We start from the raw sequence: 18,357 nt of genomic DNA on the forward strand, positions 1-18,357 counted from the left end.
TTGTTGTTCAGTCGGTGGCAAAAATTACTCTATCACAAACATTTCCCCCTCCGCACTTGGGGATAAATCGTGTCCCCACGATCTTTTTTGTAGATAAGCTGATCAGATCCGTATTGCAAACATCTCTGTCCATTTAGATTGTACTTAGGTCAACTTTGAAGATAGGGTGTTTACTTAAAAAGTTAAAAATGACTGTTTACCAAGATGCATTGAAAGAAACGAAAGAGCATAATGTAGGCTGTATTTTCAACCTGCTCCATAGGAAGGAGAGTGTTAATAGGAGCATTATTTTTTACATTTTCCTATGCATATCATTTTGTAACCTGTCTTGTCCTTTGTTACTGTTTTTAGTATGTTCTTCAATTTGGTGTATAGAAATTGCACCCTTTTAAACTGTTTATTAAAAATGCAAATCCACTCTGTATAAAAGTAAAGTTTAAGAAAATTAGCCTCAGTTGATCAATTCTCAGCTGTTGAAGCACCATGGCAATCTCAGCAGGAAAGCCTCATGGTGTTGCTTTTTGTCTTTTAAGTTTGCTGCTGCGGTGTGCTTTCATGCTCCTAAATAGTAATTCAAAGTTCATGAGGCAACAGTTTTATCCTGAGAGGAGCTTAGCCTTCTTTGGCAAGATGAATTTCTTGTTTTCACTCAGAGTGGATAGCATGTCCTTTATCGCAGCTGATCGCACAAACATGAAAGGTTGTGTCTGGTGCCTTGCAGGGTACTTTAGATTTCCTTATCATTATAAGTCACCTTACACTGCCTTTTCTTTCTTTCTTCTAAGCCACTATATTCCAAGTTGAAAGAAAGAGGCGATAGGAACTCAGAGCAACAAACTTTCATTCTAATCCTTCCATGGGAAGTGTTTAGTTCTCTTTTTCTTTCTCTACCAAAGACTACTACATAATGCAGACACTACTTAGCTCTTTTCAGATTAGTATGTTGGAATATAAGAAAACAATGCTCTAACATGGCACTAATATGGCTTCCCTTCTTTTTATAGGCAATGGCCTTAACATGATCACCATCTTCCAATGTAGTTTTGAAATTCATGATGTTCTGTCACTTATGTTATCTCAGTTCTTTTTCATTCATCTTAACTATCAGTTTTCTCTTGATATATTCCACTTGCTCAAAGCTACTAGTGGAAAATGCTGGCAGAATTAAAATAACAATGAAGGATTGAATAAAAATACAAATAGATCAGCAACTTTCTAACATGAACATTGGTGATAGTAAAAAAAATTTAAATGGGCTTGGGGGGTGTTAGGATTTTGTTTAGTTTTCTAGCTTTATTTTGTTACGCATTTATGGAAAACAATAAAAATACTTAGCAAAGTAAAAATAAAAAATCCTGAGCTTACGGTTTCTTATGTTATAAAAAAATGTACTTCAAAGAAGGCTACTTTTAAATTGTAATTACTGTAATTACACTCTATATTATTATGCAGCTTCTTGTTTGCTTCATAATGTCACTGCAGTACTGGACATTTCTAGTACACTAGTACACTATCACTGGGCACAAATGTGTGTAATTTCAGACTTAATAAAAACTATCCCCTAATCATTTTTAAACTTTCCTCCCCTACCAATTGTCTTTACAGAGTAGAAGAAAACTGAGATAGGAGGAAATCAGTGGGTGAGGGATTGGCAGCGCAGTTTGGTAGATGCAAAAACTGGTAAGTACCCAAGCTTTCTCTGAGACTCTTCTGTGTTGTTTTGCAGTGCCCCCCTTGACAATGCTTGGGGAAATGTGTTTGCTGATGTCACACATAACTCTGCCCTCAAATACCATGCCACCAAGTTCTTAATTTTTCTATCCATGTTTCTGATCTTAAACCAAAGGCAGGAATCGACTTCATGATAGAAAAGAGAGAGAGGGAGGATAAACTGTTGCCTGTGGGCATAAGGTCTCATTATCTGTCTGAGCCCCCACTATCACTCTCCCCACACTCTGATAACTAAGTTTCTATGCTCTCTGTGTCTCATCTTTTTGCTTGGAGTCTGCATCACTGTGACTTGGTTCCATCTTTGCAACTCCAGAAAAGAATTCCCAGGAGGGAGGTGTGTGTGTGTTTTCCTACTAGTCTCTGGGTTTGAGTGGTTTGCATGCACTCAAATGGTGTATTGCAACTGGTTTGTGGCTGTGAGTGTTCATTTTGATGCCCAAAGCAGGCTCCTAAACTTTTGTTTTTGAGAAAAGTACATCTGTTGAATATCTTCTTCTACTGCCACTGTTAAAAGTACAGGAACTTGGTGCAGAGAATAGGTTGCAACCATACTTGTCCCCCACAAAATGTACCATCTGAAAAATCTTTATACACTGTGTGGTTGGAGCAGGATTGTATACTGCCCAGTGAATTTTGGATGAAGGGCAGTATACAAATTTAATAAATAACAATAGTTGTCATTTTAAAAAAATCTTGGCTTTTGTTTGGACTACACAAACACAGATACATATGTGGATAAGTTCATATCTGGGACTTTGTGATCAATATCGTTCATTGGGACTTTTATTCATTTTGCTATTATGTTACTTTTCTCAACTTTGTTGATCTCTACATGTAGACTATGTCTGTGAAGAACTTTTGATACAGAGAGAAATATATTGCATGAATATTATTTTGATACAGCCGGTTACGTCTTTGTGGTGTGTTTGGAAACAGAGCAGGAGCTCCAGCTCCCTTGGAGGTTATTTAAAAGCACAGTAAGAGAGATCAGCTAAAATGTAGGCCACAGATTAGGAAGGATGAACAGGACCAAGTGTCTTCTAGGGTAGTTGAATAGCAGTGTCACAAGACTATGAAAAAAGCTAGCCTAGCATTCTGTTCTTACAGTAGCTGACCAGCTGCCTATGTAATGGCCACAAGCAGGACCTGAGTGCGAAAGCACTCTCCCCACTTGTGACCCCCAGCAACTGGTATTCAGAGGCATACTGCCTCCCAGCAATGAGGAAGAATTTAGCCAGCATAGCCAGCAACAGCTAGGAGCCCCTCATAGCCCCATCACTCCTCTTTTCAAGCCATCCATGTTAGTGGCCATCATTATTTCTTGTCGGAGCAAATCCCATGTAGCGTCAAGGTAGGTTTCCTTCAAATTTGGTGGACCTTCCCAAATGATGATAATTAACAGGAGTACCTGCTACAGCAAAACATGCAAACACTGATGGACTTTGAGGAGCAAATTGGTAAAATTATATATATCAGCAAACATAGCATAACATTACTTTCAATGAGTCTTCTGTGAGTAGGACTTAATTGGGTATATTTGTTTGTCACTGGTTGGACAGAGAACCCTGTGCACAAATAGATTTTTGTGCAGTATTCTTCAGACTGACCCAACAACTAGAACCATGTGTATTAGCCATTTAAAAACCCCTGAAATCTGCCGTTCATTATTCAGAAGGGCGAGTAGGGAGACAGGATTCAGCTTTTCCTACAACTTGTCAACCATCCGAGTAGTGAAATTTCAGCTTTTTAAAAGGCTTTGTGTTTGCATTTGGTTACTTTGTCTGTCTTTTTCATGGATCAGAGCCACCATGTTTATTTGCAAACTTTTACTCTTCTTAAAAAGAAGAAGCAGAGTTTGACATTTTGTACAACTTTGTGTTGAGGGCAAAATATGACGTAAAAATTGAAAGTTTGACATTTTGCTCCCCATGTATAATGGATCTTTGTTTCTTGACTTGACATTGCTCAAGAAATATGTTTTTGAATGCATTTACAAACTCCTCAATACGGTAGTTAGAGTGTTAGAGTTTCATTTGAGTAAGTAGAAGTCAACATTTTTGTGAAGTATGTAGGACTTCATTTTTTAAAAAAACCATAGGCAAAATGACTTTTTTTAACCAAATGAAATATATTATTCTATTAAAAATAGTTTTAACCAATACTCAAAAAGGGTTGCGATATGTATAACATTGTTCAAGCACAACTGCACTAGTATTACATGAATCAAGTTCTTTTTAATAAAGGCCTCAACATGGCAAAGTTTAGAAATAGGTAGTATGCATGCACATAATACAACAAAATCTTTTATAAAACAGCTGTAATTTTTTTTTTGCAATGTTCGTACAAAGGGAAAAAAGAGCCACCACAAACATATTTAATCTGTTAGATTAATATCTCATGACAGCTAAAAAATCAGTAATGTGTAGCAGAAGAACAAAAGCCCTCACCCCCATTTTTTGTGTACAGGTGTGTGAAATCTTTTGTGCCTTTAAAGTTATGTATAAAATATTTCAAGAACTGTTTTTTTCATAACAACCTAAAGGAATTGCACTACGTATTTCTGTCACAATTAAAAAAAGGCAAATTGTATTGATTTTTCTTTCTTTTTTATTCTTCATAACAACATAAAATAAGCTAATACCGTACCAGAGAAAGTGCTGGAAACTCATTACATTGAACGCTCTCCACCCACTATTGAGAATGTGATTTTTGAGGTTTGTTGAAGAAATTTTAAAAATAATCCACAGTAGCTTTTAAACAGATACAAAATGGTGAAGACTGGGTTGATTTAATATTTTTAGGCAAGTATGGGTTCTCCCCACTCTTCCCTTTAAGAATTCTCTTATTGATGTGTGTGCTTATGGCTTTTTGCTCTCCTCACACCACGGGGGAATTCATCATACACAAAGAATGCATATAGCTGAGTAAATAAATATATAATATGTGTGTAGGCAATGCCATCTTGTGCTCCAGGTAAGCTACTGTATAAAGGACTGCAGAATAGGCCTTAGCACACATCAATTAAGGTCTTTCCACTTGCAAGTCGTATATCACTAAGTTCTATACGGTTTTACTAAATACGAAGGTTTTTTACATGGTATATATGTTTAGTATAGCTTGGACGACCACTGAATCTCCAAAACGGAAAAATCTGTGTTCATGCAGACCATTAGATGTTCTCTATATTACTCATAACTTCTCAGCAACCTAAAGCTAACTGTAAAAGGAAGTTATGTTTTATTTGTGAAATTAGGTTTCCTAAAATTTTAACATTCTGAAGTGAATTTTTAATGGGCACAAAGAGAGTAGACCATCCATACTTCCACCATTTAAAAGATAAACAAATTCACACACTGTACTACAGCCTTCAGACCATATAATGGAAAAGTGCAGATATCATCTTCATTGATTGAGTAAAACCAAAGGAAAAGGTTCATACAAAATAGATTGCTCATATTCACACTACAAAGGATTTTTTTTAAATTTATAACAAATTCAATGTGTGTTATATCAGCAGCATTGTTGTAAATTTTACTGTAGTGCAGATTTTTTTTTTCATAAAAATACCATACAAATGGTCAGTCAAGTCATCAGCAAAAGAAAAACCCAGAAAACCACCAACCAAACAGAAAAAAATAAATCCAGAGGTAATGCTGATGCTAAAACAATTATAATACTGTTGGTACATAGAAAATTAATCATTATATTTTATACATTTATACAGTATACAAAAGGTTACAATGGATTATGCCACAGTCTCCCTTATGCCAATATCTATTTTCTTTGGAAGGAGTTCTTTCCTCTCATCAACACTGGCTAAGGAGTTTCGACAATTTTTTTGCCCATCCATATACAATTTTGCATACACTGGATTGGAGTAGTTTGTTGGCTGAAAAGAGATAAATATGTGATATTTAGAATAGCTCAAGCACAAAAAACCTCTCAATTTAATACATCATACAACATGCACACACAGGAACAAATTGGGATATGATTATTCATTACCTTGGCTCACATAAATCACAAAGAGTTGTTAAATATCTAATGGGACATGCTTTTAATACAACTGATGACATGCAACATGAGGGGAAACAGTGCTTTTTTTCAGGGGGTACTCAAGAGTACGCAGTCCCGGCTCCTCTTTTTGTTAAAAAGTGTGGCACTTACTGTAACAACTTCATGGTAAATACCGACACCTATTTTTCAAGGGGGGGGGGGACACTGAGGGGAAATCAAGATTATTGGAAATATGGGAGGGGAACATATGAAAACTATGCCAATTCATTTCTCTGTTTCTTATATTTTCATATGATCCTGTTATGGAGAATATGAATAGCAGTTGCCCTTGGAATGACCACAACTCTCAAGGGATACTGCTGCAGAAATGCTTACAAACTCCATAGCATGTTAGGATACCTTCTCTTCAGCCCAGCTGCCACTGCAATATGCCGATTTAAAAGTTAGTAAAGGGCAGGGTGCTTTAGTGACAATAATGGGTGCCTCTCCAGCCTGGATGTTAATCTGAGTCAACGAATAGTGTTTTAAAAGCCTGCATTCTTACTGTGTAAAGACACATATATTCACATGTGTGCAGCCCATTTGGATATATGTTCCACAGGCACATGAAGTGACTCTCAAGCTAAGTTCTCCACTTGTATGAGGACAGCTGATGGAGAAAGTCATATGCACATGTTGTGGTTGTGCATGGAAGGTGTAGGAGAAGTTTCAAAGGGCAACTAGATCAGACTTAAATAAACTGTTTCCCTAAGTTCTAAATATCCTACTCATACACTTCAATATTTCACTTGGTAATTGTACTGAATATAAAAGCTACCACATCATCAAGACCACCTTGACATTGACCCCATAGACAATTATTGGACAGATCTATTCATTAGACTTTGTTATGGTTTAATTATGAGCATTTTTGCAAGATGGTTGTCAATAGATGCTTCCCCCCCCCCCCATAGTAATGTCTTTATAGCTTCTGTATCATTTTATTTACAAAATCGGAATATGCTTGAAGCATGCATGAAAATATTAGATAATTTTCACCATTGGGCTATAGTTAAAGGAAAGTTCTGAATATTATTAGGGCTGCAACCTTATGCATACCTAATTGATACTAAACTTAGTAGAATTATTGTTGAGTAAACACACACAGCATTGGGCTGAATGTTGTGTGATATAACCATAGTCTATGAAATTGGCTTGAGCTCCATTTTTCATGGCCAGATAAGCTCACAATTAAACCCCTATAAAAGCCCAGTGAGTAGGTCTGTCCAGTCTGTTTGTCTCATGCTGTATATTCTAAAAGAAAAAAAGAAAAAAAGTGATTGCCAACTCTACAACGTCCTATGAACATTTTGGTGCAGTACATGCAAACTGATATCCAGTTGCAGAAACCACATTACAAATGAGTGTAAATGATTTCATATAAATGCATGCATCCTTGCATATGAATATGATCATTAATAATAATGTCACTGATGTTTTAGAAAGTTTAAATGTATTTGATTCATTACTCAAAAATTATGGATTGGAGTCAGTCTTGACTTGTGGACATAAAGGCTTGTTCTGTCCACGGAAACCTTGTGATCTATGAGGAGGAGTGGCAGGGGGAGGTTAATTTTTCCAATTTCCCTCTCAGTTTGCTGCCAGCAGTGCCACCCCCCCCCACTGTTCTGGGGGGGGGGTCCCCAACACTCGGGAAGAGTGTGGGAGAGAATTGGCAAAATTCACCTTCCCTCCGCTACTTAACTGGAGCATACCCTGAGTGGAATGCCACTTGGAATATTCTCACTGGCAGGGAGCAAAGTCTGGATCCAGTCCAGCAGATGAAATTTAGAGAACGTTGGGAACATTCATGTCCAACTACCTACTAATTTTAAAGCCTTTTAAGTTTACCACTAACTTTATTTCAGTTCTGTGCTTTGTGCTCATAAACTTGTTCTACTGCCCTAAAATCTTTGACACCATCAGGTATAGAGAACACATCTAATTGGACATGTCATGTTGCTTATTAAGACACTAACTATTGTGAAATGTTACTGTCACATTATTTTGAGCAGCAAATAATACTCCAGATAAACCATTTGTCTGATGAAGGGTATTAATATAAAGTGGCTAGTTGATCCTAATTTAAATGAAAAATTGATTACAATTTATTTGCCAGAGAAATAGTTTGTCATAAATTTGTGCATTTTTTCCTCCTGTCAGTTTCTTTTAGTGTGATAAAAGGTTTTCAGTTAGAATTAGTAGCTAAAAGGTGCAAACACTGATTTCTGTGAAAACAGATGCCAAAGCATCACCTTCGACACTACTGTCTAAATATGACTGAATATTTGAAATTATTTCTTAACTGGACGTGGCTGCACCATAATGGGGCAGAGCTATTCAATTTGAAGTTTTGAAGATGGTGCTGACTACAACATAGTGTCCAGTTCCTTTTGAGGATTATAACTCTTCTTCAGAGGTGGCCACCACATCATCTGCGGAAGACAGTTTTGGACAATTTCTCTTTGAAAGACCTGAAGAAGTATTATAATACTCAAAGTTCATTAGGTAATAAATTAGCTTATACTCATCTTGGATGTTTCTTTTTCATTTGGTTACTTACTGCTTTGGGTGCCTTCCCTTCTTTCCTTTGTTTTACTGTAATGGGTGCCTTGTCTGTTTTAATTTTTGTGAAGAAGCAAACAATCTGTATGCTGCGCTGATGCTACATAGCAAAACATGACTTATCTATGAATAAGTTTCCTTCTTATTATTGCTTTATTTCCAGGGCCAAACTAGATGTGACACGAACTGTGTCAATACAATTAATGTGCATGTATCTAAATAGCAGGATTGTGTGGGTGGGTGGGGAGCAGAATTTAAATTCCTCATCTGCCTGCCACAAAATCACCTCTTCGAAGCTGCTACTTGTGTTTCCAAGGAAGCTCCCATTTGCAGCTGTATATCTATCCCCACAAGCACCCCAGGCTTCCCTGCAGCTGTTATTCACATAATAAATATGCACATTAATTGCATTTTCACTTTTAACATCAGGTCTAGATTCATTTATACTGTTTCCTATCATATTGTATGGCTATTTTTAAATACACCATTCATTAAATACTTGTTTGCATATTAGTGCTACCTTTATCAGTTGTAAACTCATACAAATCGTTTCTAACTCTTGAGCAGGGGGCTATGGTAGAATGAGCATGGAAAATGAATGGCAGTTTCTCACCCCTGCTGTTAAAGGTCCTTTCAGGTCAGTGTTTAAGTAGATTGGCGGTGCTGTGTGGGGAAGCTTGAAGACTGTGGACCCTCCCCCTATATACCTGGCCTGCATTTAAATACAGTAATTTTTTGCATTTAGTTCTTGTTTTTAAAATATTGCATTTTCCTTCTACACTTTGAAATAGCATTGAACAAGCAATGAGTAAAATCACATACTTGAACTTTATCTTTTTCCAAAAATTTTTTTAAAATGCATAAAAATTTAAAAAATACTTTCATTAGTACAGGAAGCATTTCTGTTCTACAGTAATCTTCAATTTGTCAAATGGCCTAGCACTAATTTATTGTTTATACATGTGATTAATTGACTAGGACTCACTTGGCCATTTCTAAAAACTATTCATAATCCAGCTACTCCTCTGTCATAGGGCAACTGTATACATCATAGTATTGAAATAATTCTTCAAGGTCTTGTACAGATGATGGTAATTTGGAACAACAGGAGTGTTTCCTTTTAAGTGCTGGGGAGATTCTTCGAAAGCTTAGCAAAACTACTTTGCTAGTGTTAGGTGTGCAACTGGGGGCACGGGGACCTGTTCATTTGGCACATAACAAAGAGAATGGCCAGAATTTTTATGTGCCTCAAAATACTTCACATGTACAAGCTGAAAGAAGCCTCTCCCAGTACCATTAAGGTTACCCCAAGTTTAAAAAGGATATAACATATTTGGAAAGGGTACAGGAAAGTAAAGCGAAAACGGTTAAGTGTTATTGCACATTCCATACAAAGAATCACTTCAGTATATAGGTCTTTTTAGTCTAGAAAAAAATATATATTAAGGATTGATAAAGTTGCATGTAGAGATAGAAATCCCTTTCGCATAATGCCAGAACATTTGACTGGCATTCTTTTAAAAAACTAACATTCATTGACACTGAGATGTGCAGATGGCTGCTATCTCTGATGAATTTCAAAAGAATAAGATCTATTTCCCATGAATGGATCAATTACTGGTTGCCAGCGTTAAATAAATGGAACCTCCATGTCTCTGAGGATTTTGACACCTTCATTCCATATGTGATTTTTCCAGATACACTGCTAGAAACAGAACGCTGGGCCAGATAAACCATTAACTCTGACCCATCCAGGCAGTGATAATCATTAAAATAATTTAAATCCCTATAAAGTTCCAGGCAGTTTTTAAGTTTTTACACTGTTTGCTCACTATCTTGCTATCACTCCAGCATCACCATTGAATAATGAACAATTTGGGAATGGTACAATGGTCATTATGTAAAATAAGTCACTGAGCAGTCTCAGGCATGAGATATTTTGCAGCAGTGGGAAACAGAGTTTTTTCCCATCACAGGTCTTCAGAATTAATTAGGTTAAAGCATATGCTTAGTGCAGATTTCAAATACCTGGCAGGGATAAGAAAGCATTACGGTTTTTCAATTGAAAATAATCAATATATATTAGGAACAACTCACAATTGTAACAATGTATAATACTGAGCTGGTTTCACACATGAATGTTTGCATTTGTGACTTATAGATTAAGCATTCTAGAAATAATGGGTTGGATTCAAATGAGTCTTTCCATTTCAGAAGAGGCCCTGATCAGTGAGGGTGGTGGAGGCTGGTCCACAGTCCTCCCACTGTAAATGTCACGTAATTAAAAATCCCTTTTCAAAATCTTGAAGCCACACATTCTGTCCATATTATTTCTACCTTGCTCTTCTATAAGTTTGTCAGTGGACTTCTAAAATGAAATGTTAGGGCACCGTCACTGTCTGGATATGACACATACTTCCCCAAATCTGGAAGATATTTTCCTAAACCTCAGACATAACATAGGTTAATTATAATTCATAGTGTGGTGTAATGAGCCACCACTGAATAAGGGGAGGCATTTTCACCAATTGTCTTTCCCCTCACCTCCAGAGGTCCTTTGGAACACTCTGAAAAAGTGTGGGAAGTACTTAGGAGGGCTGCAGGAGAGAAATTTGCAAAAATTGACTCCCCCCCCCCCAGTGGCAGAGCTTCATTATCCAGCACCGGGGGCAGGGAGCAGGCGGGGGCGAGGCTGGCACGTGTCCTGGGGCGTGGCACGTGGACCAAAGGGGCGTGGTGCGCATTCTGGGGCGTGGCATGCAGCCGCAATGGAAACTCCCCCGAGATCGCGCCAAAGGGGGCCGTGCGCTCCTATCACCCCCACCTTCCTCCGCCCCTGCCCCCTCCTTGTCTATTAGCTGGAGACTTCACTGGATCAGAGCTTCTTTCTGTAAATGGAAGATGACCTTTGGATCCTACCGAATGGTAGTATTCTGCTATTATTTAAAACATAATTATTTGAATTAGGAAACAAATATTTGATTTTACCTTTTCTGGATTTAATGTAAAATCTGAAAGACCTCTTTCGTTGTGATTATGGCCCACCTCATACATATTATATGATGGATTTCCAATCTCTACATTGATTCCTCCATTTATAATTGGTTGTCGTCTGATTGTTTTTGCCCTAAAATATATCACAAGGGAAAGAGTGAACAAATTAATCTCTGTGTTGTGTGTGTGTGTGTGTGTGTGTGTGTGTGTGTGAAATTGACAATCTATGAAAAGAAGTGATTTTCTTGGGGGGGGGAGGGGAGATTGCCTTGCCAGATTAATTTTCAATGTTTCCAAGGGGGATGGGAAGCTTTTCCTCTGCACACACACCCTTTCTGCAACTATCCCTTGAGAGTTCTGTTCTTAGTGTCTTACTGTTCTCTCACTAAACTCTTTCCTTGGAAAACATTATTAATTCCTATGACTTTCAGTACCTCTTATATTTTGCCCCGTTACCTCTATAGATACCCCACAGCTTTCTAGTCTCTCTGTCTGCCAATTGCTCTATTTGTTTCTGGGAGGGGTGTTATTGGTTTGTTTTGTTTTTACTATTTATGTTGTGTTCTCATTTTTGTGTTTGTGTGTGAATTGCCCTGTGATCTTCGGATAAAGGGTGGAATACTACTACTACTACTACTGCTCCACTAGGTTGTCTAATTGCAATATCAAGGTCAGCAAGTCCAAGCCAGAACTAGTTCCCTTTCCTCCCAAGCCTTCCTTTAGCCTATGTCTGGTCTCCTTGGTAAACAGCTTTCGCATCTCTTCTTTGTACGCTATATCTAATTATTGGCCAAAGTTATGTCACTTCTTCCTGAACAACAGTGCTTTCAATTTCTCTTTGTTTTCTTCGATAAACTCTGTTTTGTGAATGGGCAATCTTCCATGTTGTACAAGCTTTTCTCTGCCCTTCTTTCATACCTAAGTGCACCACTACTGAAAAGGCCCTCTGCCGCGTTCAGATGGTATGACAATTAATTATCTGAACCTGGCAGAGGGCCTTTCAGTAGTGGTGCCCACTCTGTGGAATGCCCTCCCATCAGATGTTAAGGAGATGAGTAATTACATAACATTTAGGAAACATCTAAAGGCAGCCCTGTATAGGGAAGCTTTTTAAGGTTTAATGTTTTACTGTGTTTTTATGTATGCTGGAAGCTGCCCAGAGTGGCTGGGGCAATATAAATATAAATTAAATATAAATATAAATTTATACCCCACCCATCTGGCTGGGTACAAATATATTGTTGTTGTTGTTGTTGTTAGTAGCAGTAGTAGTATATTCCCCCACTTCACTAGCTGTCCCTTTGTGTACCCAGCCTAAATATATTGTCCTTACCTATCGTATCTGTTGGTCTTGATTTGTTGATGCCCGTGCTGTCCGCTCCACTAGCTCTCTCTTACTGCCTTAAACAGTCACACCCATTCTCCCTTCTTTTTGCTTTGTTTTACTTTTGCCATGAACACGTAGCTGGTGTCATTTTGTTCCTTTCCTTCAGGGCCCATCTGAAAATGTACCTTTTCTATGTGGTTTTTGACTCATCTTCTTAATCCTAGTTCCCAACTATGATCAAGCTTTAAGTAAGTGTATCACATTTGCTCAAATTCATCAAGCCCTACCATTGACTCCCCTACATCTGTTCCTGTTATATTCCCCATTGGCTATTTCATATTGCAAATTCTTTGGAGTATCTGCACATAGTGCCATACAGGTTTGGACTGAAATTACAAAATCATCATCACCATTCAAGGTTGGTTGTCCTTAGAACCTATCCAGTAAATTGCTTCTTTTTCCTTCTACGGAAATTTCTTACCTTCGCTTTCTTTTACAAAGTAGCAAACCTATTACCAAAGTAGTAATCAAGGTCACCAAGAGGACGAGTGGAACAATGATTGCAATGCTTCCTGCAACAAATAACAGAAACATGTTTGACTACTGAAAATTTAACACTTGGCAAGGAAACTTTGATAATACCTCAGTAAGCAGAGTGACATGCAACTTTGATTGTAATGTAGATCAGGTTTTAACAAATAGATAAGGTAAAGTAGGGATGGAATACTGGAAGCTGTTAAATGGTTTTTGTGTCACCTGAAACCTGTAGTTTCTTTCCTCCCAAAAAGCTGTTAGCCAAGAATAAACCTTGGTTACAGCTTGTGGGTTTGTCTGGAGAGAAACAAACCATCAGGTCTGGTTTTGACATAATATGAAGCAGGAGCATATCTTAGCTCCCAGCAGTGTGGAAGCAGCCTGAACAGGGGAAAGCATTTACAGTAGCACACACTATGTTCACCGAAACTATAGTTCAGTTTAACTGTGTTTCAAACTGATGTCCGAACCAGGTCACTGACTGACCTAAACAGTCATTCCATGAGTTGTTCATTATATTCCAGTGTTCTGATTCTAAAATATTCTACTGAGAAGCTATATGACGATGAAAAGTGTATATTCCTTCTACTAAGTTCCCGCAGTTGGCCTGCCTGTCATTCCTAAAGTCCTTTCTCAAAGCTGACATTTTACTTAAGTCATTCATTGAACTATTTAATTTCTCTATTATCCATTTCACTGCCACCTAACAGTCATACTCCTGTCCCTCTTTGTGTGTCAGTCTGTTACCAGTCTCCTAGATAACTCAGTTGGTTAGAGTGCAGGGCCGGTGCGTCCATTTAAGCAAACTAGGCAACTGCCTAGAGCACCAAAATGGAGGGAGGCGCTGCTGGCCCGCCTGCGCCCACTGCCCGGCAGCCCACAGGCTGCCGCCTGGCCGCCCGCCAAAGGATGCTGCGTCGCCCCGGCCTCTGGCTCCCGCTAAAGCAGGCTTTGGCAAGGGGCGGGGGGCGGGACGGGCAAGCAGTGGCTTCTCCGCTAAAGCGGAGAAACCGCTTTTTGCCTCTCCACCCCCCCGACCTCCCGCTAAAGCAGGCTTTGGCGGGGGGGGGCAGAAGATTGGTCTTGCCTATGGCGCCAGAAGCCCTAGCACCGATCCTGTTAGAGTGTGGTGCTGATGATGCCAAGGTTGCAGGTCTGATCACCATGTGAGGCAGCTGCTTATTCCTGCATCACAGGGGGCTGGACTAGATGATCCTCATGGTCTCTTCCAACTCTACAGTTCTATTATTCTATCCCTCCCCTAATCCTGCAAATGTCATGGCAAGGGAGAAGAATCTCCCAGTTGATTAAATGGTCCAATGTAAATTGCAGGTGCAGGACTGCGTCAGTGTAAAGAATTAACCTCCCCCTTTCCAGTGTCCCATTCCAAATTGTGAGCTTCCTTGCTGTCAATTTGTGAAAGAAAATGTTTGCAAAGGCAAACTACATAATGAACATTTCACATAGTTAGGCTCTAAGTGTTGCCCCATACTTTTCATACCAGAGCGACCCACGTGTCCACAGGAATGGTTAATTATCACCATCATTTTATTTGTATGCTGCCTTTCCAAAGTTAAAACCATGCTCAAGGCAGCTTACAACATGAAAAGATTTACATTACAAACATAACAAAAGTAGTCATAAACAATAAAGAAAATATAAAAAATACACAACCGAATTGAACAATTTCCAATTAAATTATAAGATCTAAAAATACAGATACAATAAATTAATGTCAACAACAGTAGCAAAATGCCCATTCCAATAACTTCCAATGCTATCAAAAAATGCTTTGTTCCTTAAATAACGGCTTAAATTATATTAACATTGTTATTCAAAAAAACTTACTTGTACTGATATTGTCAGATTTGCTGCTTTTGGGAGCTGGCCTTTCACACTGTGTTCCAGACCAGTTGGTGGAGCATCTAAAACAACCCAATTAAGATAATAAAATCAACTCACACCTACAAATTATACAAAAATGTATTAAATAGACATAACCCACATTAATGACCAAAAAAATCATGTTCTAGAGTAAACCCAATTTGTCTCCAATAAGGTGTAATGATGTTACCATTTTCATTTCTTCAATATTTATCAAAAATATATAATAAAATTTATAAAATAGTTAAGTGGCAATACAACAATGCTAGTTTGTACTGTTAACATTGGGTTAACAAAGCCTGCAATGAAAGTCACAGATAATAACTAAATATAAAGTCTCTTGTTAGTAGAGACTGATGACATTAAACATTCACAAACCGGGAAGTCTCATTTTTACTTACAAAACGGCTTTCATTCTACTATTCTCTCCTGTGTCTTTTGCAAAATGTCTTAACCTAAAATGTATTGACTTTAGACCAATAGAAGCGCCAAAATAGGAATCCTAGACATATAAATAGCAATTATTTCTGCTCCTGTGCAATAATTGTGCTTTTTATGAACAGGCCACAAGTAGAAATGAAAAGCTATTAAAAAATGGAATATTCTGAAATGAGTTACTTGTTATCCGTTAAGCTTGGGTGATACCTGGGCTGCATTATTTTAATTGGCTGATTTTCATGGGTAGTCAACATGGTGGCCCCTCCAGCTGTTTTTGGGCTACAGCTCTCAACCTTTGGACATAATGGCAGGGGTTGCTAAGCTTTGGAGTCCAACAACATCTGGAAGACACCATGTTTGATACTCCTGCATTAATTGATTGCGGGTGGGGGTGGAATGGATTCCAGAGAAGCAATGTCAAATGAGATAACGGAGTGAAAACTAATTCTACCTCAGAGATGTCTGGCAGTGGGGGGGGGGGGAGCATCTAGGAAGATGCCTGAAGGAGACTAAAATAGAGATATACCTTGTTTCTTATCATGTAGGCACATATAAATTGTCTACTTTATATCATGCCAGATATAAATTTTATGAGACAATGCTCAGGAGCAAACTAGTTAACTATTCTTGTCAATTGATTGAAAGGAGTAAAAAAAGAAGGCAATCCCGTAACAAAGCCTTAAACTTTTCTACATCTCATGGATGGAAGACAGGTATTCTATCTGCCAGTACTTTTAATGCAGGACATTTTAATGTTCATCTTGTTAAGATGAGAAAAATTGATTAGCATGTTGTATGGTGTAGAGATAGCCACCATAATATTTCGTTAGATGAAATATATATTTGTGGTACTTATTGTTATTAATTTGTTAATTTTGCTTATCCAATGAAAAGTATACTCCTAGCTTTTGTTCTAGTAAAATCTGTCTACAGATTTATGATATATATACATTTCCTCAGGCATGGAGGTTCATTAACGCTGAAATAAATTTGTAGCGATGTAATGTTCAAGTCAATTAGCCTGTTCTTTGCACACTGTGAACTACACACACTTGATCAATTCAGCATAAAAAGTATTAAAAGCAACTCTATTTTCATACTTGCATGAAAGTTACCTTTAAGTCAAGAAGAAACCATCAAAGTTAAATTTAAGCTAATAGTAAAAGTTTTTGCTATCATCTGTCATAATGTTTGATGCCATCTGTCCACTATACCTTTGCAATGTTGTATCTCCATCCCAAACATGTTAACTATTGGAAAAACTTGCCTTAGTATCACATCTGGTTCTGTCCCATATACAGAAATGCAATTAATCTATGGTTTCTAAGAATCTTGCTAATAGCAGCAGACTGTTGGAAAAGAGACTAGGTGGAATGGGATGTATATGCAGGCTCCGGCCTTGCCTGCAGTTGCCATGCAACCCCAGGAAGGTTCTGCATGACTGAAAGGATGTTGCAATCTGTTAAATGGTTGCTCTGCATGTGTGTGTGCACGCACACACACACATGCATGCATCTGGGGAGAGGGGGAGCACCACTATTCAATTTTTCAGGTTGATAAAGCAGGCCTAACTTACCTGCAAATGGGAATGTCTTTAACGAGGGTCCTGGTTGCACACGGGCCCCTGAGAGAACCCCTGCCATATTGAAGGTGCTGGGTGTGGTCCAGGCCTTGTCTGTATGGCCCCACAATCACACCAGGCCATTTGAGCTAATCAGTTCAGGTGGCGTGATTGGTGGGGGCCTATAAAAGCAGCAGCATGACGTGGCTGAAGCATTTGCTTCGCGCTGCCAAACACCTGCCCTCCTGTCCCTATTTGTAGGTGTTGCTCCTTTGGCCTTGCCGGATATTGGTTGGTCGCCTGTTTTGGAACAGGGGCTGGGTAGGAATTTTTCCATTTGGCAAATTGGCAGTGGCCACTTGGTTTTCGCCTACCCCCTTAGCAATTGTCACAACTGTGTAAGGTTAGGCGGTTAGGCACTGGCTTAATGAAGTGTGTGGGAGGGGAGGTGCGTCCATCACCTGCCCCTCCATGAATAAGGGTATTCCAGTAAAGGAATCTGGGGGTCCTGGATCTTGTCCAAAGTCTGCTTGAGGGGCTAGGGCCATGTGAAAAACACAGGAACCCCAGGGTGAGCTTCTGTTGGTCTTCATCAATGTTGCTCTCTCGTTTGGTGTTTACCCTTCCAGACTCCCTACTGGGAGGGCAGGAGTCAGTGATAGTTTGTCAGTACCTAAGCCAATACCGCTCACTTTGCTGTAACCAATAAAGTTGTGGCCTAAATTTTGCCCATTAACTTAAACCAAAACTATGTGTCAATGTGAAGTTATTTACTTGGGGAAGGGCTTGGGGGCCTCGAGACGCAATAGACCATCAGATAAAAACTATAGTTTTGGGAAGCATACTTGGTATAAGAGAGTTGAGAAGATAAAAAGATAAATATAGTAAAAGTTTGGATACATTCCAGTGAAGAAATATGAAAGTTTATGTTCTATATTTCTGCAGTGAGTATCTGGGCCTATTTCTGAAAATACAATTTTTTAAAAATTCATGGGACAGTTTACATGTTACTTATGCTCGATGGCAACAGATTCATTGCTATGGAACAACACACATAAATGACTTGCTACTTTCTTTAAATTGTGCTGGCTATAAGTCATAATACCGCAACTAATTTAGCACTGATGTATGTGATACAGTGCTACAGTGCTTCCTGATTTTAAGCTCTAAACTTATTTCTGGAATATTTGTACACTTAACTGAAAATCTACAGTTATATTTCTTGCTTTAAAAATCCATAAAGTACAGTGCAACAAATATCACTATG

General features: G+C 38.4%; 1 protein-coding gene across 1 annotated transcript in view; it reads right to left on the minus strand.

Moving 5' to 3' along the window:
• Positions 1-4,320: 4,320 nt before the first annotated feature.
• Positions 4,321-18,357, minus strand: part of LRP1B (LDL receptor related protein 1B) — a 754,577-nt gene continuing 740,540 nt past the window's right edge. Inside the window, 5 exon segments of the mRNA XM_033164188.1 lie at positions 4,321-5,620; positions 8,966-9,064; positions 11,341-11,479; positions 13,155-13,245; positions 15,056-15,132. Coding sequence (XP_033020079.1) covers positions 5,477-5,620; positions 8,966-9,064; positions 11,341-11,479; positions 13,155-13,245; positions 15,056-15,132 — 550 coding nt within the window. The 3' untranslated portion in view covers positions 4,321-5,476.

This window comes from Lacerta agilis, chromosome 1 (assembly GCF_009819535.1).
Source record: "Lacerta agilis isolate rLacAgi1 chromosome 1, rLacAgi1.pri, whole genome shotgun sequence".
Taxonomy (NCBI): Eukaryota; Metazoa; Chordata; class Lepidosauria; order Squamata; family Lacertidae; genus Lacerta; species Lacerta agilis.